This window comes from Euprymna scolopes, chromosome 34, assembly GCF_053919585.1.
Source record: "Euprymna scolopes isolate OS-2025 chromosome 34, ASM5391958v1, whole genome shotgun sequence".
NCBI classification, from domain to species: domain Eukaryota; kingdom Metazoa; phylum Mollusca; class Cephalopoda; order Sepiida; family Sepiolidae; genus Euprymna; species Euprymna scolopes.
In genome coordinates this window covers 30,052,893-30,079,730 of record NC_136515.1, presented here as the reverse complement: position 1 = coordinate 30,079,730, position 26,838 = coordinate 30,052,893, and the positions used below count along the sequence as shown (strand labels likewise).

Genomic DNA, 26,838 nt, shown 5'->3' with positions numbered 1-26,838 from the left:
TCTATCAAGGCAGGATAAGTCCTTTCTAGCAGCTCCTGCCCAGATGTGGCAACAGTACTCCATCCTTGTATGATTAAAACATTTTATGGCTGGAAAAATATGCCAAAAATAGGCTCTGTGCAACCTTAAAGGCAAATGTCACATAGCCCACTACACAATTTAGGTCATTACCTTTCCAATGGGCCTTCATTTGTTAAATTTTGATCAATAGTCGCAGAGATTTAGAACTTATAAAATTGGCAAAATGGTGGTATCTCTCTCTCTCTCTCTATATATATATATATATATATATGCACATACATATTAGAAATTAAGAGGAGATTATAGATAGATATATAAATACCCGTTCAGATACACTTTTCACGATAAAGCTAGAACCCAAAATAAGATAGAATCGAGCAATTGCATCGGCAACGGACAACGCCAGACCCAAAGTGGGTTTAGATGTACTGCATCCCATCAGTGACGTGCTCGGATATAGGTGCGAACCCAGATCGCTACACGCATGAAGTGTGCAATACTGACGGCCTAACCATATGGGCCACGGCACAATCTATTGGCTATGCCTCGATTTTTAATTCTTATATACATATATATATATATATATATATATATATATATATATATATATGTATATATATATACATATATGTATATATGTATGTGAACGGGTATTTATATATCTATGCACACTATATATATATATATATATATATACATGCATATATATATATATGTACATATATATATATACATGCATATATATATACATATGTACATATATATATATACATGCATATATATATATATGTACATATATATATATATACATGCATATATATATATATATGTACATATATATATATATACATGCATATATATATATATACATGCATATATATATATGTACATATATATATATATACATGCATATATATATATGTACATATATATATACATGCATATATATATATGTACATATATATATATACATGCATATATATATGTACATATATATATATACATGCATATATATATATGTACATATATATATATACATGCATATATATATATGTACATATATATATACATGCATATATATATATGTACATATATATATACATGCATATATATATATATGTACATATATATATATATATGTACATATATATATATGTATATATATATATATATATGTACATATATATATATGTACATATATATATATGTACATATATATATATATATATGTACATATATATATATATATATATGTACATATATATATATATATATATATGTACATATATATATATATATATATGTACATATATATATATATGTACATATATATATATATGTACATATATATATATATGTACATATATATATATATGTACATATATATATATATATGTACATATATATATATATGTACATATATATATATATATATGTACATATATATATATATATGTACATATATATATATATGTACATATATATATATATATGGATATATCTATACTCGTAGCCAAACTGAATATTGAAATACTCTTATCTTTGGTTCTATGCGACGAAATTACATGAAAATTTGCGGGCTTTTTGAAGATTACTCTATGATTCAAATGTTATAATAATTGGTAAAAAGAACCTATATTTTCAAACCAATAAAATATGTCTACATTTGTATATATAGTGTTCTGCAAGGCAGCTTTAGTTTTGCTGCTTCGGTTATTAAGGCTACTAATATATATATACATATGTGTGTGTGTATATTATATATATATATATATATATATATATATATATATATATATATATATATATATATATATATATATACATAGATTTTGTTGTTGATTTTTTAAACGATATTATGGTCAGCGTCTTCACCTTGGAGATCAGGGTTTTTTTTTTAGAAAATCACACTTCTTTTTTTTTTGCATAAACAAATAATATTTTATTTTATTTATTATTATTTCTTAAAACATTAATCTATGTACATGCATGTTTCGGGGCCCTACCTCTCTTCAGTGTAGCTTGATTGTTATTAGGAATCGAACCCCCTGACCTTATGTATTACAGTCCGGCGTCTTATTCTATTATGCTATGAAGCCATAGACAATTTTACTGTTTAGTTTTTATCGTTTATATATTTATGTAGCTTTTATTGATTTTTTAAACAATATTATGGTTAGCGTCTCCACCTTTGGAGATTAGGGTTTATATATATATATATATATATATATATATATATATATATATATATATGTGTGTGTGTGTGTGTGTGTTTAGTGATCTGAAGATAAAGACTTAACAAATGGAGTCACAGGTGGCTTCGTGGCTGGGTTTGAATTTCCTGGCTGGCAGGAATTGTTATCCTCCACTGATGATTGTCTAAGTATGATACATAAGTGTGTATAGGTATAAAAGAATAATTATTATTTAATTATAATTATATATATATATAAACAATGCTGATCATAAATTGAAGACCACTTAAAAATTCTTAAAAAAAAAATTTTAAGGATAGATTTTAAATTTTTCCGACTTAATGTTATCAATACTACAATCTAAAAGGTTATGGAAACAAAAAGCTACATTCCAAAGATTCATTTTTAAAATTGACATTTTTATTAAATTAGGCTTTTTAAAAATCAGAGACAAAAATTCTATTAAATTGTACAAAAAGTGTATGAAAACATTCAACAATCAAACTTAATAATGAGTTCTACCTCCACTGCTTTTGATGACTTCAAAAATTCTTTGGGGCATGCTAGAAATAAGGGTTTCCTTCAAGGTGTGGGGATCCTGCTCCAGTGGCTTCATTTTTTGTTGAATATTGTTTGCCATTTCGATAAACCTCTCTTGTCATCCATCCCCAGCCATTTTCAATTGGGTTCAAGTCCGGTGAGCATGCAGGATGTCCCACGAGATGAACTCCATTTTCTTGTAGAAAGCTCAAGCTCCATCTTGCAGTGTCGTCTGATGACTATTGGACTGCAATCAGCATGTGTAACCACCTTAATTTGACTCGAAAAAAGTCCTGTCATTCATAACAACCCGCCTGATTCTCTTACTCAATGCAGGAGAAATTTTGTGGGGCCCACCAAAAGATTTTGCTTTTCCATAATTCTTAGTGTTCTTTAGAAAGTTGCAAATAACAGCTTGACTGCTATTTACCTTAGCTGCTATCGCTCGCTGTGACAAACCTTGCTTATGGAATCCTAGAATTCAAGAGCGCTCAACTTCGATAAGTTTTCTTGCTCATTGGTGAATGGAAACTATAGTTTTATTTCTATACATTTTGTTACAATCAAAATGAGCTGAAGATGCTTATTTGATTTTACACAAAAAAATACCTTATTCTTTTTATATATTGTTTATAGCACGTATCAAAATTCATGTCTTCTTATAGAAGTGCATGTGAACAATAATACTTCACATTTTAAGTACAAAATTATTTTCAATCTTCCAGTTTAAAGGCTTCAAAATTATAGTTGAAAGATTATGCTGTAAACACATACTATCCAATCTTTGTATCTAATAAATAAATATAATGGCTGACTTGTAATTTAGAAATTCAGAAGTCATTTTTAAGCTTAGTAGATAGAAAGATTTCAGACGCACTAAAATCAAAAGTACAATCTTTTTCGAGCAACAAGAAAAATTAACAAGTAAAAACGAGTTGCATGCTTTGTACAAAAAATTGCTTCAAATTCAAATAAGATGAAGAGAATATTTTGCAACCAATTGCGTTAAAAGCATAAAAAAATCTGTTAAATATTTGGTGCCCATTCGCTGGGAATTTGTCTCTCACTATATATTACTAATGGAGATTTGATATCTTGGGTATAATATGACTTCTACTACCTGTACTTTTGTACGATTCTTTAATCATCAGTTCACTATACTATTTCAGACTAATACGTTATCTTTGAACTCAGTATAGTATCTGTTCTCTGGTAATGACAATCCTAGGCATTATTTCCTCCTTTGAGGGGGATGATATAGTATATGTTCTGTTGTCGTGAGACCATCTCCTTCTTTGAGGACAGGGCAGTGTATGTGAAGAAGGAATTGTTACAATCGGCTATTCTATAGCAAACTGAACATTTACATTCTAAGTCTTATATTCAGTAAATTGTTATCGTGATAACATGCCACAACGTTTAGCACTTTGAACAACACCCACCCTCTCTGTGTTAAATAACCACTTTCTGCAACAAATCGTGAGAGAAGAATACACACAAGCTGAACTGTTAATAATGTGATCAAACCACGTGCTACCCACTCGATAACTGCTGTCAACCCTAACACTATTTCCATGGTCTTCTTCTTCTTCTTGTGTCAGCGTTTCTCACATTGGCGAATGCGCATGAGTTCACAAGTATAAACATGCAATATAAGTATAAAATAAAATTATTTCAATGAGGGCAGTCGGTTCTACATACATCTCTGTATACTGTCTAGATTTAATCTCCCTCTGAAGCCATCAGATCAAAACCTGTCTTAAAGACTTACATTACACATCCGTCGTTTCATTCTTATATCATCTCCATGCAACGCATGTCCTCAACCATCACTGACCAGGCTTCACTTCCATACATCATCACACATGCCTAATAGACTGTTCCCTTGGTTATCAGTGGTAGCATCTTTCTGGTTGTTAATGGTTAATGTTCTTTGAATTTACTCCATCCTGTGCTCCAATGGTATCACCAAACTAACAAAATTTCTGAACAGCCTCAATAGCTTCATCAACTAGATATATTTTTCTCACATCTGAGTTCTCACCCATCTTTATTATTCTACACTTCTTCCATAGAAACTGGTTATCTCCTCTTAACCTACCAAAATTATACTGATTTTCTTATGTGTACACATTGCTTACAATTACCACAACAATTGAGTTGCACCCTATACCCTCTTCACAAACTGAGTAGGAAAATTTTCCTTTTGCTGGTAAACTTTCAACACTACAAGTACTTTGATCTTGTTAACATTTATTCTTAAACCTTTATTCTTCATAAAATTTTCCCATGTCTTTGCAAGTAGATCTTCTATTGCTTTACAGGCAATGAAATCATTGAATCACCTTCACCAAACACTCGTTTAAACCTAATTTACACAAATCCCACCAAACAACCTCTCTTGACACTAGGTCAAAACCTTTCTACAGATTCAAAGCAAAATACAGTTTCTCCTTTTTACCAATGATCCATGAAAACTCTGTGGTCAATAATTTCTCAGTTTTTTCCTGTTCATTTTTTACTAACATTACATTGTCCCTTTGAATGCATTCATCATAATATGCATAATATGCACCTTTGCCCTCTGAATGTTTCATTCTTTTGGTCATCCCTTTATAATAGATCTGGAAAGCTGACTTCTTGGATTTATATATTGCTCTTCTTACTTCCCTCTTAATCATCAGATACATATCCTTATTCACTAAACCTTTTCTTCTTCATTTCTGCTTTTCTTTCATACACTTTGCAACCTTCTTATTCTGCCATTATGCCACCCTATACCTTGTGGATCCTTTCTACCTACAAATCTGGTCAGTTACTTCCAACAGTGTATCCATCAGTTTCTTCCACTATTCTTCCACATTTTATGCAATTCCATTATTTTATCTCTAAACTCACATTTCATGTATTCTTCATACCTTTCTCTTGTAGAGGGACTATTTACCTTTCTTCATTGTGCAATTACAAATAATCGCTTGTACTGTCACAATTTTTTCACCAGGTATTACTTTCACATCACTTAAGATTAGTCTGTCTCTTTTCCTAACTAGTAGATAATCTACGAGTCTTTTCATATGTAACACAAGTAACTTCCTAACACAACTTCAATCACTTTATATATCCCTCTCTCTTTCTCTCGTTGAGATCACTGTTATTTTGTAACATGCGTCTGGAGATATCTCCACATGTACTGAACGTCTGCAATAGCAGTTGGGAACGTCTGTTGGATTCATCTTGCTTCTAGAAGCTACATGAAGGGTTATTTTTTTTCACAAATAATCAGCTTACTGACCGAAATGCTTTTGTTAGGTGCATTATCATTAGAATAGGGGTTGTTTGTCATGACATAAGTTATTGCTTCTTGGATAGGAGTTACTTACCCTTGAATGAAGTGGGTTTGCATGCTTTTCAGATGCGGTCCTTGTACACAAAACATACCCCTGTGTTCTCATTACTTTACTAACCCAAACTTGAACATGGTGTCAGTGGTGGGATAAAAAAAATGAATGTAAACAAAAAACAGTTAAGTTGCTCTGAAGTCTGGCAATATTTTCTTTACCGTTGTGAAGCGTGGAGCCAACATATATTTATTACAAACAAAGGACGCCATATTGGAATCTCGAATTAAAACTGTAAATAACTTATTCTTTCTTTTCATGACTTTGTATTGTCCAAAACAATAATAACTGTCGGTTGCGTGACACTGCTGTCCGAACTTTCACCTTCCCGTTCCCACTTGACGCGTCTTCTCTCCACTCCAAAACGAACTTCTGCAACTTTAGCTTTTCTCTTCTGCAAATACACCTTCTCTGCTCGCAATCAAACTTCAGAATGCTCTCCTTCCCCAAATCACTCCTCTTTTATTTCCAATCAGGAGCATCTCATTTGCATACCTCGTGGTCACCCTGTAGGCATATAAAGAAACAGGGCAGCCATTTTTGTTTCTTTCTTCTTCATTATGAACACGAGGTAAGCCACACAAAAACGCGGTCGGTCGTTCTTGTTTCTCTTTTTCTTCATTTACACCACACGCCCCCCTGATCTTCGAGATCAATAGGATACTTCGTAATCCTCCATCCAAGCAGGCCGCCTCCTCTTACGTCAAAGCCTCTGGGGGACAACTTCTCGGGGGTTAACGTTTTCAGGTTCACTACAACGCGGGCCTAAGTCAGGTTGAGCAGCATCATTTGCTTCTCGGTGGCCCTCGATTTCTTCTTCTTCACTGCCCTCACTGCATACCGGCAATGTCACACGACGCAGGTCTAAGATATGCCGGGGAACGCCATTCACCATCACATTGTTCTTCGTCTGCAATCCTGTTATGACCCCTCTTTTCCAACGAGTGGTACACTGTGCATTGGGGGGTTTCACCTACTTTGATAGTGGCTTCTTCACTCTCAATTCCTGCTGCTTTGTTGCACGGATGCCGCCACTTATATGTGAAAACGGCCCTATGAGGCACAGTTGTCTCATCTTGTTTGGTCTTCGGCGAGATGTTATACCAAAACACCGCCTCTATGGGTGATACGTTGCTTTTTTCCGCAGCGGCTTTAATGGTGCGATGATTCCTCTCCACTATTCCGTTGCCACTCGGCCGATACGCTGCTCTGAAAAATTGCCTTACTCCCCACTTATCGCACACCCCTTTAAAGGCTTCTGATCGGAAAGCGGGGCCATTGTCCATTAAGAGTTCCTCAACCGGCCCTCTCTCCAAAAATATCTCCTCGATGACCCCTCCGATCGCCCATGCAGCTTCTGCCCTGATCTCTCTCCAGATGGCAAACCTTCCCGGTCCACAGTCGACCATCGACAGATACAATTTGTGGCGATAGTGTGTCACGTCAATGGCCAATCGCTTCCAGTCCTCCGCAATGTGTAGCTCTCCTGCTTCGTGTCTGGACGGTCCAGGGTCAATTGATTGGCACTCTCGACAGTTCTCCACCACCTCCCTAACCTCCTCCTCGGTGGTCTCCGGGTAAACCTCTCTGGCTAGGAATAACGTTCGTTCTCGACCAAAGTGGTGCATTTCGTGTGACTCTTTGACTTCTTCCCCTGCACAGCATACCGAGGAGACCTCCTTTCCCTCCTGCAGCCAGGCCTTCTTCACGCGTGTCATCGAATCCGCCTTGTTTTTTTCTGACGGGACCAACACAACAGATACTCTCAACTGGAATTCCGCTATCAGGTCGGTGAGCGCTCCGAGTCTGCGCTTGATCAGCATTTCCGCAGCACCCCTTGTCTTAACTCTCTTATCGCCAGTTACTGCCGACCGAATCCACGACGCTACCGTTGCCGAATCGGTTTTGACTTCAATTATTTTCAATCCCCATTTCAGGGCCAGATTGATTCCTTTTATAGCGGCATCTAGTTCTGCTACGTTGATATGGGAGAAGTCGTTTTTTCTTAGCCACGCCGCATCCTCCACAGTTACACCTCCTATCTCTAGTACGACGCCCAACGCCAGGTTACTGGCATCGCACCAAACCACACCCGCGTCTTCGCCGCTGACATACCATTTCCCTTTCACTGGGTCCTCATTCCTCACTCTCGCAATGACTTCTTGCAGCATGTTCGTGACCTCCTTCGTCACACGGCCTTCCCAGTCATCAGTGCCTGTTTGTCGTTTAATGAAGCTGCATGCTATCCTGAGCCAGCCAGCGATAGGATAGTGCCCGACCAGCCTCCCGCAGACTGAGAAGAGTTCTCGCCTCGTCAGCTCAGATCTGACTTCGGGTATTGCATTCCCTCGTTTGAAGACAAGGCTGTCTTTTCCATCTCGCCTTAGTTTCAACCCCAGCACCGCTCCTCCATCTAGGGCCTCCGCCGGTTTTGCGGTTAACCCATACTTCTGGACATGGCTTCTTACTTTCTCTGCTGTCACCTCTGCCTCCTCCACCAGGATGTCGTCAATGTACGAGCTAGTGGCCTCCTCCACTGTACAGTCTTTGCTCAGCACTGTCTTCAGTACGGCAGTCATAATTTTGGGGGCTGAACTCAGCCCAAAGCCTAACCTCGTCAGACAATACACCCGCCCCTTGTACCGGACCAGTTGGTACTGCCAGAGTTTTTCATCTACATGGATTTGCAGATATGCCGATTTCAGATCGACAATCTTAGTGGCCCGCCCCATTCTTCTCCATTTCCTCATGACATCCTCACATACGTCGATCCCCGTTCCAGTGTGGCAGGCTACGTGTCTGTTCAATTCCCTAAAATCCAGCACGGGCCTAATCTTGTTTTTGGTAGGCTGAAAAACCGCCAGTAGTGGCAACACTCCTTTTTCTTCCCCTGTCCACGGTTTCAGAATTCCTTCTTTTATCCACCTCTCCACTTCTTCCTCGAATCCTTTTCTTATTTCTCCTCGCAGGGTGTTTTCGTAGCAGCCCACCTTATTCTGTAGTTCTGGGGGCCCGGAGATCCATTTCCATTCCACCGTCCACCTCACGCCATTAAACTTCGCCAGGAAATCTTTGTTCTCAATGCAGCAAACCTCCGGTTTTGGGGTTTTGACAGTTCTATCACCTTCCACTCCTGCCATCCCCACTGCGCTAAGACATCCAAACGTCACTTGGCCCCCTCTTAACGTAGCGCCCCCCAGTCGGTTAATTGCACTCATACCTATAATCACGTCGACACCACCGACCAGATGATTCAACACTAGGGCTTGCAGTTCAATGGGCACCCCTTGCACCATTACTTCCGCTGTCGTCTCTCCTAGGCATTTCACATCCCTGCCATCCACGGTCCTAATAATCCTGGTTCCGCTCCATGACCTCGCGACATTCCTTGCTAACAGCGTTGTAGTGCAGCCTGTGTCGACAAGGGCTATGGCTCTCTTCCCATTGACTACCACCGGTAACCGAGGCAATGTTCCATCATGCACCATTTCCACACAGAAGGGGTAACCACTGGCGCAATAGCTCCCCTTCACTCGTTTCCCTGGTCCCGTGCAGCAACACAATAGCGGCTAATATGCCCCAATTGTCCACATCGGTAGCACGTAATCCCCGGTCTCGGCTCTTTGCAGTCCTTGATCAGATGAGGACCCTGGCACCGGAAACACTTGATGGCAGGTCTCCCCTCCTGTCGCCTCGCCGGCTGCCTCTCATTCAAGTGAGGCCTCATGCACATATTTCCACTCACAGCTGCAGCCACGATTGGGCTTTTAACATTTTTCACTAGGACTCTGGCGTGGACCAAGAGATCGTCCACTTCCATAGAATGGATCCCCATGATTCTCTGCATGTTCGCAGAGATTTCCTCTGGGAAGCCGTTCACTAGGTACAGCTTTACCGTCATCTCCAGGCTCCTCCCCACGTAACCAGCCAACCCTGCCAGTCTCCTGATCTCTGCCGCAAAGACGTCAACGGACTCGCCGGTCCACCTCAAACTTGACAGCTTGCCAAGTGCTTCAAATGGGCCCTCCGCGAAGGCCAATTTCAGCCTTTGCTCCACTAAGGCAAGGTCTTCCTTGTCTTCATCTCGCATCTGCTGGTAAATCGTGAGGGCTTCCCCCTCTAAGTATAGCGGCAGCAGGGTGACCACATCTTCTATCTTTTGCAGCTTCGCCACCATTTTTAATTTCTCCAGCCACTTAATCAGGTCGCCCTCCCCAGTAAAGGGTCTCAACATCTGAGTGCTCAGTCTTCACTCAGCCATGTTAATTGCTTGATGTGCCGAAATAGCTTGTCGGTTGCGTGACACTGCTGTCCGAACTTTCACCTTCCCGTTCCCACTTGACGCGTTTTCTCTCCACTCCAAAACGAACTTCTGCAACTTTAGCTTTTCTCTTCTGCAAATACACCTTCTCTGCTCGCAATCAAACTTCAGAATGCTCTCCTTCCCCAAATCACTCCTCTTTTATTTCCAATCAGGAGCATCTCATTAGCATACCTCGTGGTCACCCTGTAGGCATATAAAGAAACAGGGCAGCCATTTTTGTTTCTTTCTTCTTCATTATGAACACGAGGTAAGCCACACAAAAACGCGGTCGGTCGTTCTTGTTTCTCTTTTTCTTCATTTACACCACAATAACGATGATGTCAAACCATACAAGTGAACCACTCATATGCTGAGAAGTGTTAAATTTGGTGGAATCCCTCAAATTTTTCAAACAATATGAGTTTTAGTTCCTTGTGAAATGCATCCATGAGGACAGGCAAATCGACCATATCCTTTTATTGTCTAGAAAGTAGGATTTAAGGCTGTATAACTCATGGTCATTTGAAAATGAAGCTGATAGGCGCAATCCAGTGCAATTTAAGAGAAATTGTGAAAACAAATAGAGCCAAAAACGAACTTTCGAATTTTATGCTTCTGCTTGCAAAATTATGCACAGAAAAAAACCAAGAACATTGATGATTTTCTAGTGAGATAAAAATTGCAGGCACAAAAATTCACGTTTAGAGACGACTGTGAGACAGAAGACCGAGTAACCGACCAGATGATTTGTGAAACAAAATACCTGGAATTACAAAAACAGCTACTTAACAAAACCGAGGCAATGTCTATGCCAGAAGTTTTTCAAAATAGAAACTGCCTGGCTCGAAGAAACACTGAGCTAAGGTGTGCCATAGTGAAAAGGTAAAAAGGAATGCTGACAGACTCACAGATCAAAAGACTTCACACCAATACAGCACACTTATAACAACCGACAGAACTTTATTAATGTTCAAGACCAGATAACAACTTTGAGAAAATGTCCTTTTATTCATTTAAAATAACATGTTAAAAAAAGATGCACTCGGTCTGAGACATTCACCGCATTGGATGTAATACTACTAAATAGGAAAAGAAGGGTGCATGAATTGAAAATAAAGGTGAACACAGGTGTGGAAGGAAATACACTCCCCTTACGCACATTCCAGCAAATGTTTCCGGAATGTGTTGACCCAAATGGACAACTGGTGCAACACAAAAAGAAACTACAGCACTCACGGTTTACAATGGATCCAGTATCCCACAATACGGATAACATGCATAGAAGGGCAATGAAAATACATTAAGTTCTATGTGGTGACCTTACAGCAACCTACTATAAGTCTACCATCCCTCCAGAACTTGAAGCTACATTGTTCCCTCCAAAGAACAAAGTGCACTCCAGTCAATTATGCTGCAGATGCTCTATCAGTCAATACCCCAAACACTACAGTTCATTTCCAGTGAGTGATCGCTGTTGATGATTTGTGTGAGAACTCCCAGTGAGTGAATAATAATAATAATAATAATAATAATAATAATAATAATAATAAGATGATGATGATGATGATGATGATGATGATGATCTACAAACGCTAACCGACCATATAAAAACTAAAACAGAAGTCAAACAAAAAAAATAAAAGAATACCACATGGAACCAAGAAAACATACTAAAAAACTACTCCACAACACCAAATAGTCGAGAAGGATCAAGAAGGATGGAAAGACCAAGAAGAGAAAGCACTAACCACACCTCTACTGAATGAGTGCGAAGAGAACTAGGACTGTTTTTTAGACTTTTTGCTACCCAAATTCTACTGAGGACCAATGCTATTGTCAGCAATAAGTTAATGACAAACAGCTGTTGCGATAATGCAAATTCATTTGCAAAGGTTATCGAAAGAGGTGAAGAGTGCTGGAAATCTGAGGAGACTTGTCACCCAAACTCCAGGGAACACCACCGGTTGTTGTCAGTGAGTAACATTGCCGCGTTCCCATAGATTGCATATTGCAGACCCTCTGCCCGTAAGATGCAACTTGTCCCTCCCCATTCTACTGAGCTGCAATCACTGGTAATTTAAAAAATGCAATTATTCTGTGATCACGAAAAAAAAAAAAAAAAAACGGAAAAAATCGAAGAATTGGTGTTTTGGATTACCAACGTTTTCACGACTTTTAGCTACTTTTTTTGTGAAACTTCCTAGGTATTTTTTTTATAGATATTTCAGTTCGTTTTAACTCTCAGTCTTCTACAAGTTTTTAAGGGAATTTTCAAAAAATTTAAACCTAAATTTCAAAAGTATTTTGCTACAAAAAGATATGTCAAAAATTAGAAGTCAGAAGTCTAGAGATTGAGTGTCGTAGGCACCTCCAAAAGTCACCACAGAATTACCCCCCCATATGTAAAACGATGTAACTTTATTATAAATTAATATTATCAATATAGCTTTTGTACCATTTGAAAGAAGGGGAAAATAAACTAGTAATAATTAAAAAAAATTTTTCATCGTACGAAAATAATGAAATTGCGAGACAAAAATCGTGTTTACATAATTGGTGCTTTAAAATAACGTTCCCATGTAGTACGCATTTCGAACGTGAAAACATACCTGTGTTTAATAAATCTAGCAAAAATCAACTAATGGTCAGATTTTCGGGACCCTTAAAGATAAATTAAACGAGTCGTCAATTTATAGAAAGGTTACGAATTTACATCCCATGATAAAGAAATAAAAAAATAAATTCAGAAAAATACGTTATTCGATAAAGAACACGGAATCGCCGAGTTCATATGAAATAAATAACATTTATTTACGTGATAGAAATGTTATAATTTAAATTACCTTTGGTTCCTTAGCTATAATAAATATTGTAGTTATCACCTTTGGCCGGAAGTAACTCTCCGCCCATATTAACTCGACTGTAGTCAGCATGTGTATTAATTTTAAGTTGATAAAACCTTTGTCAAAGGCGTTTTTGTTTTCTCTTACTTCATTCTTTTTTTTGCATATCACTACAATATTATCGACTAAAAATAAAAGAAAAACAACAAAATGGACAGACTACTATGCCCTGATAGATTTGACGTGAGACCCACAACTCCGAATTCAGAGGAAGTGAACAAACACTGGAAAGTAACCTTCGAAAACTATATAACAATGGCGAAATTGAAAATAACCCCCAAAACTTCTTTGCTTTAATCAACTTTATTTCATCGGCGATCTATGAAATAATAAGCGATGCCACGGACTATAACAGCGCGATAAAAGCTCTAGACACTGCCTACATTAAGTCGACAAATGTTGTATGCAATAAACACTGGTTACTTACGAATTAACAACAACCTACACAAACTATCAACGCATTCATTCAACAATTAGAAATACTCGCCAAAATCGTGTGAATTCCAAGCCGTAATCGCAGAAGAGAACAAGAAACCTATTCGTCAACGCTTGCTCGAAAAACCGTTCCTAACACTACAAGAGACCTATGCAATGGCCAGATCCCTGGAACAAGCGTAGAAACATTCGGTAAGACACAAAAATAACCTTATCGTAGCCGCTACTGTAATTCCGTTATAAACACCCACTTAATCGCTATAAAGGGAAATACTCATCCAAAAGAAATTTGTTTCTTCTGTGGGAACTCTCGACATCCGCGAGCCCTATGCCCGGTGCGTAACGCCGAGTGTAGGAAATATAAAAAGAATGGCCATTGGGCTAAGGTATGTAAATCTTCCTCTTCTACTGCTGCCCCGAACTCACTCCACCTAATCTCCCCTGACTAGGAACCGAAGCAAAAGATGTTACGTTTACTAAATGTAAAATAAATGGACATATTGTTAACGCTATGGTAGATTCTGGTAGCGTGGGGACGTTTATCAACAAAAATATCGTCAAAAAACTGCAGCTCTTCATTATACCTAAAGAAAAGACCATAGCGTTGGTAGACCCTAACCAACACACCAGAATTATTGGTGAAACCATTGTTGACATTGCTCTAAATAATAAGAACCATCCTGGCATGACAGTGGAGGTAATAAAGAATCTCTTTGTCAACATAATTATCGAAAAAGACATTTTAAAAAAGTACAGAAGAGTGACCCTGAAATTTGACGGTCCTGGGGATGAACTTGTCATTGGAGCTGTTAACAAGGACGACTCTTTTCCATCAATAAACATTCCCCCTCCTCCTCTCTTTTCTCACCTCTCCACGTACAACTCTTATTGCAATCACATCTCGTCGACACACCATTGCTGACAACAAATTCATAAGAGAGGAAACTGCCAGGATGTTGAGAGAGGGTACAATAGAGTCCCCTATATCTCTTTGGCGAGCTCAAGTTCTAGTGACCTCCAAATAAAATCACAAAAAAATTAAAAAAAGAAATGGTTATCGACTACAGTGATACCATGAATAGATTTACAGAACTGGATACCTATCATATGCTTCTGGGAACGGAAAATGCAGTTGCTGACACATTCTCTCGCATCTCTGCTCTAACTCACACTCTACAAGACCTTCACGATTTACATGTTAGATTACGCCATCCTGGTGTTGTACGGCTCAACCACTTCATCAGAACAAAGAACCTCCCATACTCTTTGGAACAAGTTAAAAACATAACTGATTCTTGCTCCTGCCAGTATCTGAAGCTCAAATTTGCTAGTTGTAACACAAGAACACTCGTGCAAGCTATACTACTTTTTCAGCGATTAAACATCGACTTCAAAGGCCCCTCTACCTACTTCTTCGCATGGTAACAAATACTCACCATAATTGATGAGTATTCCCGCTTTGCCTTTTATCTTTCCTTGTAAGCAAGGAAACTCGTTATCTTCTGTCTAAACCATTTTCAATTTTGGTAGGTCTGACATGATACATACTGACAGGGCTGCCGACTTCCTTTCTGGTGAAATTAGACTACTTACATGGGAAAGATATTGCTACATCGAAAACTAGTAGATATCACCCTGAAGGTAATGAGCATGTTGAGAAATGCAATGGAACTTTATGGAAGGCCATCCAAACAACCTTACACTCTAGCAACATGAAGGCTGCCTTATTGGGAAGACATGCTACCTGACGCTCTTCATTCAATTAGATCACTACTCTGCACTGCCATTAATGATTCCTCGTGACAGGCTACTCAAATATAGCCGTAAATCCTCCTGATACTTCCATTCCGTTTTGGACAAAACCAGGCCCATTGTCTGATATGTCAGAAATCATGCTAAGACTAATAAACTCTACCCTTCTGTAACTCCTGCTACCATATTAGACGTCAACCCCTACTATGCTCATGTGCGACTACCTTCTGGTGCCGAAACTGCTGTTAATGTGAGAGACCTGGCTTCTAACTCCTGTAATGAAGACCTTCGCACTGAAAGTAATCTTTCAAGTCCTGAGGCCTCTAAAGGGCCGCCTACTGATGAAAACGATGTGGAGAAAAAGAATCCTTTGCCCGATCCTGAAGACATCAACGCCTCCTAAGAAGTTGATGCTGGAGATCAAAATCACATCGAGTCGGTGCAAAGGTCGTCCAGAATACGACGATTCCCAAGTAAATATAAGGACTTTGTAACTTAATGCTGGACAGACTAACTTTAATTATTCTTATTCTTATTAACTTGATACTTAATAATCATTGCAGAGGAAAATGTTATAATTTAAATTACCTTTGATTCCTTAGCTGTAATAAATATTGTAGTTATCCCCTTTGGCCGGAAGTAGCTCTCCGCCATATTAATTCGATTATAGCCAGAGTACGTGTATTAATTAAGGTGATAAAATCTTTGTCAAAGACGTTCCTGTTTTCTCTTACTTTATTCTTTTTTTACACATCACTACAAGAAGTATTAAAATAAAGTGTTCCAACATAAGTGTTCTGTGTTTGAACGTTTTAAGTGAATGATTCGTAATCTATATAAATGTGTGTGTGTGTGTGTGTGTGTGTGTGTGTGTGTGTGTGTGTGTGTGTGTGTTCGTACTGTAAGGATATAAATGTCTAAAAGGTGAACGCTGGATATGGTAAATTTCCACGATGGATATTATAGTTTGTCTGCGTCCCGCGTAAAACCATGATGGGTGTTTTATCGTCTCATAAAGACGGAATTTCCTCGAACATGTGTTGCACTTGAGAATTTGAAGAAAAACTGCTTTGATTTTGGCGGGTAAATACTTTTATATTGCCCGCCTGCTGCTTCGGTACTGATCACCGTATTCAAGCGAGGGGAAACGTAACATAGTTCTTTTTCTTTTATATATGCGTGTGGTTGCATTACAACGTCATGTTCCTACGCATTCCAGAGCGGTGATCGCTGTGAAATATTCCTGTCTGTCATTTATTCCGGCGAAACGTAGCAGTCCCTATAAGTGGGCTACATGCTTCATAAGAATAGCCTATCGCTTCGTTGACGCAATAAATAAATTGTACATATGTTACAGATAGAAATGGAAGTAACCGACAACCTTGCAACACCAATAGTTATCAAATTAAGTCGATGACTGGCGCATGGCATGTATACAGATCTTTTATTGACTTCCAAGAAACGCACCTCCACGCCATGATTTTTTCCTTGCATGTTGCATTCGTTATCGTACCCATGGCATCGACAGTCTTCTATAGCAATGCCATACTTGGACAGGAAGATAATCATGGTGTCAAAAAGACCTTCCCGGTTGTATTACGCGCATCAAGAAACTGAACAACGTGTTAAAAAAATTCTGCTCCCCGTAGAACAATACTTAGTAGCTCTGTGTGAGTAATATCAGGTATGCAATCTAGTATTATGCTATAATATTTTGATGCAAGAACTTTGGAAATAATTCTGTTCGGTATTGACTTAACAAAAATGTCGATAAGTTCGTTCTGAATGCAGTTGCTGAGATAATGATCACTTCATGGATCTTAATTCGTCTGACATGTTAAGATAAGACAGGATCAAACTTTACTCTTAGTTCCATTTTTCCAAGAAAAAATGTTTTTTCTGGTGTCATCGAGCTTTTCATTTGTGCCATGATCATTTCCCTCAGCCAAAAAGTGAATTAAGTAAAATAAATCTGCCATCTAATATGTCTGTTCTTCTCGAATCAGTTTACTTGATTGTAAGTCAACAGGATTGCTTGAGCATTTATCAAGCCACACCATCATACACTTCTTCTGATAAGTTGATTATTCATGTGTCTTCAAAGTTTGCTTCACTGGTTACCAAATCCTAGGAACGAAGACAAGTCTCCACAACTTTTGCTTTCACTAATGAATGAACGACTAAACAGAAAACTCAGTCAGCAGACTTCGAGTAAACACACACACACACACACACACACACACACACACACACACACACGGGTTGATAGATTTACATATATACATTTTAGCATCCAAGTATGATAATAATTTTCCATTTAAATAATAATTATTTATTTATTTTTTTTTTTTTTTCATTACAAGAGATCTACACAACCAAAAAGTCTTGTGTTTTTTTTTTCCGGGCCTTGCGGCCTCTAGGAAATGTGCGCCCTCCCGCAATAGTGGAGTCTGCGTGGGTCCTGCCACCACCACCGAGAGAGTAGGCCAGTGAACATGACAGCATAACGTCACTTCCTGATCGACTTGTAGGTATAGAATAGGCACCGACAAAACTGGGAGGGGGGGGGGGGCAGGTAAGTACTTTTTGACGGACCGTCTTTTAAAAAATCTACCAAAAATCAGGTAATTTTCAGCGATTATTAAGAGAAGAATGAACTTTATAACAGTGTACTTATTTTTCATAAACGATATTCATATATTTGCTTACAACCCCCCCCCCTGTTTTGAAGGGTTTCCAAATACGCTTAAAATAATCATCTGAAACTGAACAAAACATATTGTGTTGTTGTAAAGGACAGGATTATAGATTAAAAAAAACTTGTTTGTATACCTTATTTTGACGTCTGAATATCAGAACTTCGATTGTGTTTAATTATCCCGCTTTTGAGTTTTGAAGTGTGAAATTCGGTGAATATGTTAAGTAAAATAATTAATTTAAGTTAAGCAAAACACGTTTTAAAGTGAGTAAAACCACTAAAAACATTTCAAGATAGGTAGAAGAGTAACTTATCTTGCCTTTGATAACATTTATTTAGTATATATTTGATTTTTGACCACTTTTTCGAATCTGTGTATAGTAATACAAACCCCTAAAAACATATCCAGTTAGGTAGAAAAGTAACTTATCTTGCCTTTGATAACATTTATTTGTTATATATTTGTTTTGTTTTTTTTTGTTTTTTTTGACAACTTTTTCGAATCTATGTGTACACTAATACAAACCCAAAATTTAATTTAACTTGGAAATACTATTTAAAATACACGTGCGTACACTGCACAAGCACCCTTATTATTATTATCATAATAATAATAGTAATAATAAAAAAAAACTGGTGTAGATGACATCGACTGGCACCACACCAACTAGTTGTGAAGGGTGGAAAGACCAAGGTGAGAAAGTACTAACCAAATCTCCACTGGAAGTGTGCAGTTCAAATCTGGTACCGGGGGGGGGGGGGCATTTTGTCACCCAAACTCCAGAAAACACCAATGGCCGATTCCAACGAGAAATCAGTGACAACGGCTGTTGCAATAACATGCAATCATCTGCACAAGTGGTCAAGAGGTGGAGAACACTGGAAATCTGGGAAGACTTGTTGTCACTTGGTCTCCAGAGAACACCACAGGTTACTACCAGTGAGGGATCCCTGATGATGGCCTGTGAGACAATTAATATGCTACACATTTTGATGAAAAACATGGGGGAAAATGGACATAACAGAAAACCAAAACTTTAAATATAATTTCTGTATTTAAAGTAATAGTTATTTAAATATTTCAACATATAATCTTGTGGAGAAAATCCAGTTTCCCAATAAGGGTTACTCTGAATAGGAACAAAAATAATCTCAGTCATGAAAGATGTCTCCCCCACCGACCGAGGACAGAAAAGGTAAAGTGTAGCATCAAAACAGATACTACACTGTGATCTTGTTCTGAAGGCCAAAAAATATTTGTGTTTAATGTTTCTTTAATTGTTTGTTCCCTAAATTCATAATTCAGTTTTATCAGTATTTAATTGTATATTGTTTTAAAATTACGTAATTTTACATAGATAATATTTATATTTTATATTGAATAAAGTTCAGTTTCAGTATTAATCGAACTATGTTCCTTTTTCATTTTAAAATGTTTTATCGCTCTTTTTCAAATGGCCCTCATATAATACTGACAGTCTGACAAATCTTACCTACATTGCCTGCAGACATTTTTCAGTTAACAGGCTTTATTCTTAATCTCGGTGGCCGTGGTCCTGCAGTCCTGCACGGCCCTGGGAGGCAGTTAAATCACAATTATCAACGCCCCCTCTATTTCTTCAGCGCCGACTTTTTAATGTGTTGCTTAGCAACACGGCCAAAGCACACAAAACGCACGTACACACGTGTTATTGTCGTTTCAACCGGTTTTGGAATGGAAAAGCTGCCCTTTACATTAAAAATTTTCATAGATACACTTGATAAAAATAACCTACGATACGTTATCTTAAATTATCCTGTGAACCAAAAATATCTCGTCTGACATAACAGTAGAACACTTAGTTGAGTACGGTTTTACCGATTTCCCAAAAAGAAATTTAAGTTATTGTTTGTTATTTTCTCTTTTTAAACGAACTTTTTTTTTTTTCAAGAAAAAGCTTCTTGGTTGTGATTAATAGCAATAAAAAGGAAATTCAATTCGTAATTGTAGGTATCTCCAACGCGCGCCACAGTTTTCCTCCTCCCTATATGTAACATGGTGTAATTGTATTTTAATTTAATATTGCCATCCTAACGTTTTTACCATTTAAAAGAAGAAGCTTCAAATAAACTGCTAATATTTACAAAAAAAATTACAGCATACAAAAATAAAGAAAATGCGAGACAAAAGTCATGTTTACATTATCGATGCTTTAAAACAACATGCCTATGTAGTAACGTTTTTGAAGCCGTAGACACATCCATGTTTTAAAAATCTAGCAAAAATCAAATAATAATCATATCTTCCTAAAATGTTCGATATTAATTCATTATTAAATAAACTTACATAATAGAAGTAGGTTTCGTTAAATATTTTAGAGGAAATATATTTTTTAGGTGTTCTAGCCCCCCCCCCACCATATTTCATGGTCCCAAAACTAAACAAAATAAATGTAGGTCGATAAAAATTTTAACATTTTTTAAAGCTGAAAAGATCAAATAATTAAATAGTTTATATATATATATATATATATATATATATATATATATATATATATATATATATATATATATATATATATATATATATATATATATATATAACATCCTGTTATTTATATCACTTCAAAGTTGTAAATAAAATTGGACAGAAAATCAATATTATTATGTTAAAAAAAAATAACACTTTTCCTTGATAATTTTTTTTCTCGGTAATATAATTATTTGAATTACAACAACAACAACAACAACAACAACAACAACACCCAGAATTCTAAAAAAAAAAAATATATATATATATTTTTAAAAAGCTTTAAATGATATTAAATTCAAATACAACGCGATATGAAGTTTAAACAGATTTGTTTAATAACAGGTTTTCAATAATAAAAAAAAAATATTCATTGAATATTGAGATAATGAAAATTGTAAATCCTAAATCGGCCTAAAAAAATTCGTTTGGATTTTATTATTTAATTTGGTAGAGGGTGATCCTTATGTTTTGCTGCTTTTTCAAAAATGCACGGAGGCCTGTAAGCGACATTATCTTTAGATACATAAGTGTTAACAGAAGACGTTAAAATTAATTTTGTTTTATTAACTCTCGTCTTTGTAGTTCGTTAATAAAAATCTATTTGTTTTACAGAAATGTACGGAGGCCTGTAAGCGACATTATCTTTAGATACATAAATGTTAACAGAAGACGTTAAAATTAATTTTGTTTTATTAACTCTCGTCTTTGTAGTTCGTTAATAAAAAATCTATTTGTTTTACAGAAATGTACGGAGGCCTGTAAGCGACATTATCTTTAGATACATAAATGTTAACAGAAGACGTTAAAATTAATTTTGTTTTATTAACTCTCGTCTTTGTAATTCGTTAATAAAAAATCTATTTGTTTTACAGAAATGTACGGAGGCCTGTAAGCGACATTATCTTTAGATACATAAATGTTAACAGAAGACGTTAAAATTAATTTTGTTTTATTAACTCTCGTCTTTGTAGTTCGTTAATAAAAAATCTATTTGTTTTACAGAAATGTACGGAGGCCTGTAAGCGACATTATCTTTAGATACATAAATGTTAACAGAAGACGTTAAAATTAATTTTGTTTTATTAACTCTCGTCTTTGTAATTCGTTAATAAAAAATCTATTTGTTTTACAGAAATGTACGGAGGCCTGTAAGCGACATTATCTTTAGATACATAAATGTTAACAGAAGACGTTAAAATTAATTTTGTTTTATTAACTCTCGTCTTTGTAGTTCGTTAATAAAAAATCTATTTGTTTTACAGAAGGTAAATCTTATATTGTTTTTTATCCATAGCAAGAAAAGAAAAGAAAGTTACTTCCATTAACCATTATAACGTGAATGCTCATCCATAGAAATTGACACAAACGCACTAAATGATAACGTTACTATTAATGTGTACAATGCTGACTCAACCAAAATATTTTTCCGATTAGTTTCGATGAGAAAAAAAATCCATTTAGAACTGATTTCAAAATTCTCTTTTGACGAAGGGCAACCACTCGAAATCGACCGTCTGACACCCTGACATTTTACAAAAATAAATCTGATGATTTTATTAATAATATTATCAGCGACATGACTTGAACAAAATTTTAAAACTATGCAAAACAGTTGTTGAAACCCATTAATTTAGTTTTTTTTTTTTCAATTATTATTTATTTATTTTTAATTGGATTTCATTATTGAGATGAGTATTAACGTTTTATTTATAAATAATTCTCATCTGAATAATGAATTCTAATTAAAAAAAAATATTATATATACTATTCGGTATGGACGACCATGAAAGGTTCATAACACCAAAAAATCCAGCCTTGATCGCCCTTCAAGGCCCGTAGCGACGAGCATAGTGGATAGAGACGGTTCCAGGTGAGAATTGTCTAAAGATAGCGGTTTCAATCGTCCCCCAAAGCCGGTCAAGGACTTACTTGGCCAAAAGGACGACAACTACGGAAGGCAGTAATTGCTAATGATGCAGTTAGGAGATTCGGAGTTCTATCACGTTGCGGTTACCACCTGAAGAAGGTCAGAGGAATAGATGGCTGGAACGTCGTGAAACAACAAAGAAAGATGAGTATAATAGTTCGCAATAAATAATTATTTCTTTATTTTTTAATGGTCAATTTTTACGACGTGCCCCACTGCCCCAGCGTATTATAAGCACCCCAACCTCCCCATGTTAAGAACGGTTTTTGCAATAAACACCCCCCCCCGAACCTCGAAAGCCGTTCTTTACACATGGGGAGGTTGAGCAGTAGGATTATTCCGAAAGCCGTTCTTAACATGGGGAGATTCGGGTGTTTATAATACGCTGGGTGGGGCACTGGGGCACATCGTAAAAATTTACCTTTTTAATCATTTTTTAAACAAATAAATCTACGATTAATAGAACCTTTCGAGTTTAATTTACTGATAAGAAGAGAAACGAGATGTTTCTCTAGCAAAGCAGGCTTACGTACCCGAAACACAGCGACCGCGTCACGCGTCACAGTTGAAGAAATACGTGGAGTGGACTGGAGCGTTGTATGTATTAGTAATTATTATCAGCCGAGTTAGGTTTGAAATCAGGAAATAAATCGATACTGCTGAGGAGAAAACGAACGATCGGATGGAAGTTTTCGGTTAATTTACTGGTTTCTTGGCAAAATACAGAATTTAGTTACGAATAAATTAAAAACAATTCAAGTGAGATTTTATCTTGTGATTTAAAAAAAGAAATAAATTGTATTGTTGACTTAAATTTGCTTTGATTTATTCGAAACGCAACATGCTGCGAATTTAATTTAAACGTCCAAAAGTTAAGCAGAAATAGCTTTTTTCTTTTCTTTAGACGAAAGTTTAAAAAGTATATAATATTATCGGAACATTAGAGGAAGGTTTGGTTTGGTTGGTTTTGTTTTACGGCATATCAACCCTTTTCGGGTAATTTAATGCCGAATCCAAGGATTTTGAAGATTTTTTTTTAAATAGAATATATTTGTTTTCAAGTCGGTTTCTATTTAACCCATAGTTGGGACCCTAACAGGTACTACCACTCCGGGTAAGAGTGGACCTGGGAGCAATGGTAATTAAAGGGTGGCTCCACATTCCCCAAAGCCCGCAAGCTGGGGCCTCACCACTGGATATAGTTTAAGGTCATATTCAGGACCATAAGAGAAAGGAAATGTTAAAATATATTCAGAAAACAAAGTTGAAAAAATATAAAGAGATGGTAAATTTGTAGGTTAACACCCTTAGCTACCCCCTTTAAAGTGATATTCTACTTTTTTTAGGAGATTACGTGTGAAAACCCTGAAAAAAATTGGCGGAAAAAAAAGAAAGAAAACTCCAAAACAATTATTTTAGAATTTAGACTTGGGGAACAGTATTCACATATAAATTTAACGTAAAATGCTTCACCATTTCTGAGGCATTCTAACTTTTTAGGGTAGTTAACTAAAAATATGTTTACCAGTACCACTAAACCTAATTCTGGTTGTCAAAGTCGTAAAACTACACGTAACCGCCTAAAAATGTAAAGCCCCTATTAAAAACGCATATACAAAAAAAATTGTTTAATTGCCCTAAAACGCCAGAATAACCTGTAAATGAGTTTGGGGATAATTTGACGTTAAATTTATATGCGAAACTTTCTAAATTCCAAAACAAATGTTAATTTATTTTTTCTTTCAGCCAAACTTTTCAAGGTTCACGTGTAATCGGCTCAACAAGTAGAATCTCACTTTATGTGCGTGTGTGTGAGGGTTAGGGTATGTGTGACTTAGTAGAGCGTGTTAATTTTCAAAAATACAAAATAACATAAAATAAACAAAAAAAAAAGCACTTTACCTGGGAAATGAACTATGCATATGCTAAACAATAGTAGTGTCCATGCAGACGGGTTTTTTGAAGACGGTACCGTCGTCGTGATCGTCGTCATAGCCTGTGTGTCTAAGAGTTTGAAGACCGACGTCGATCCAACGAAACTTCCTTCGATAAAGTAAAAACGAAATAGGCGATTATTACTAACTACATTAGTTTATCTTCGAAATATGTATGTGTGGGTTCAATGTGAATTCGGTGAGTGCGTGCGGTGGTCCGAATAAGAGCATTTTTCTGTTGCTCACAAAACGGTCCCTCCTATAGCGATATGTCCAGTTGATAATAGCCTGGAGATTGCGTCGAAAGAAGGGGAGGGGGTACTTCTTGTAAAAGAGATAAATTTGCGTATTCAAAAAAAAAAAAAAAAAAAAAAGAAGAGAGAGAGAGAGAAAGAAAGAAACGTGCTAGATAATAAAGAAAAAGAAGACTGAAGGTCAGAGAGAGAGAGAGAGAGAGAGAGAGAGAGAGAGAGAGAGAGAGAGAGAGAGTCTAGTTTTCTTATACTTCACACACTTTTCACATTTACAACCTGTTACTGTTTTCTATCGTATACAAATAGTGAAGTGTGTTTTGTGTGTGTTTTTTTGTTTTGTTTTTTGGTTTGCTGGTTTTCAATAGAAAAACTGATGGATGAATCGAAAATGTAAAAACAACAGCAAAAAAAAAAAAAAACAACAGCAAAAAAAAAAAAACTTATGGGTTGTTTTAGTTTTCTTTGGAAACCTCCGGGAACTGTTCTCTCTCTCTCTCTCTCTCTCTCTCTCTCTCTCTCTCTCTCTCTCTCTCTCTCTCTCTCTCTCTCTCTCTCTCTCCCGGACAAGACAAATTATCTATAGCTGATAATACGCCGCAACTCGTAAAGTGTTTATGCATCATCTCGTTGCAGACATATGAGCATTTCATCAATAGACCCAGTCAGGTTATAATGAAACGAAACACGAACACTCACTGAACACTACTACACAAACTAATAAAACGACCCACCATCGAATCACACGCGAGTGTAATCAATTTATAACCTGCCACTGAACTCGGAAATATATAAAGATTTATAATAGATTAAATATCGGATACGATTCGAACAAATGCTAAAACGCAAATGGTTCTAATTGCTTATTTTCTTTCTTTCTCCGGTTTGTTTAATACGTTCTCTTCGTCACTTCCTAAAGCTAAAATGTTTTAACATGAAAATCTTAAGTTTAACTATATTTACACAATGGAAATCTTTCTGAACCCCAAAAGTAACACATATATGTGAAAATAATAAGCCAGTGTAAATTTAGAAATTCCTATAAGAACAGAACTAATTAACAATTGTATTCAACAGAATTAATTTTCTCCAGACTCCATCAACTGCACCTGAAAGGCACCAAAAGGTACGCTCTTCAGTCCCACCTCAGCGTGCGGGGGGGGGTGCAAAAAGAAAAGGAGTCAATGACTTACGTATTCATCAACTCGCGCACATTTATACATGCACTAACAAAAACAAGGAAAACGAACACACATACACAACACCACGCTACCAAACACTCAAACACACTAACGATGCCAAGCGAACAGAAACGAAATCCTACTCACAGCAATAGTAAGAATTAGGTAAATAACACACATGCACAATGCCACGCTGCCAAACACTCACATACGTATGTTAGTTACATACGCATATATTCACACGATGAATAATTTAATTTGTGATAAATTCATTTTCTTCACGAAACACATTTATTAACATGAAAATAAATTTTCTATTCCTATCCCTGGTATGTTTATTATAAATTTCATTTTTTTTTTTTAATTTTTGCATTTACGAAACTCTGTTTGTGTCTTAGGTAGCACTTGCTACTTGTTGACCCGTCATATTTCATCTTATTTTAGTAGAATTATATATTTTAAAGATTACTAGCATTTCAGCCCGGCGTTGCCCGGGTGTTTGGAGGTGTATGTTGAGCAAAAAGAAAAAAAAATGCGGTCAATTTTTTTAACTTTGACCCCTATTATTACCCCTTAAGATTTATTGTTTTGGGCTCAAATCAAGTTATTAAGTTAGATCCATGTCCAAGGAACCTATATCTAAACTTTCAAGTGTTTAGACCCAAAATTGGCGGAGGTGTTTGGTAGAGTTCACAAAGGTCAAATCGACCCCTTAAAGCCAAATTTCTCACCGAAACGGATTACAAAGATTTTCCCAAGTCTCAGTACCCTGTATATTAAATTTCGAG

General features: G+C 36.5%; 1 protein-coding gene across 2 annotated transcripts in view; it reads right to left on the bottom strand.

Annotated features, from left to right (window-relative positions):
• Nucleotides 1–25,048, bottom strand: part of LOC145259151 (protein mesh-like) — a 450,682-nt gene extending 425,634 nt beyond the window's left edge. The window contains exon 1 of one of the 2 annotated variants that reach the window (XM_080116860.1): nucleotides 24,587–25,048. In XM_080116860.1, the coding sequence (XP_079972986.1) occupies nucleotides 24,587–24,677 (91 nt within the window). In that variant the 5' untranslated portion in view covers nucleotides 24,678–25,048. Of the gene's footprint in view, nucleotides 1–19,738; nucleotides 19,866–24,586 lie in introns of those variants that run through there. The other variant, XM_080116861.1, reaches the window with a different exon arrangement.
• Nucleotides 25,049–26,838: the final 1,790 nt, after the last annotated feature.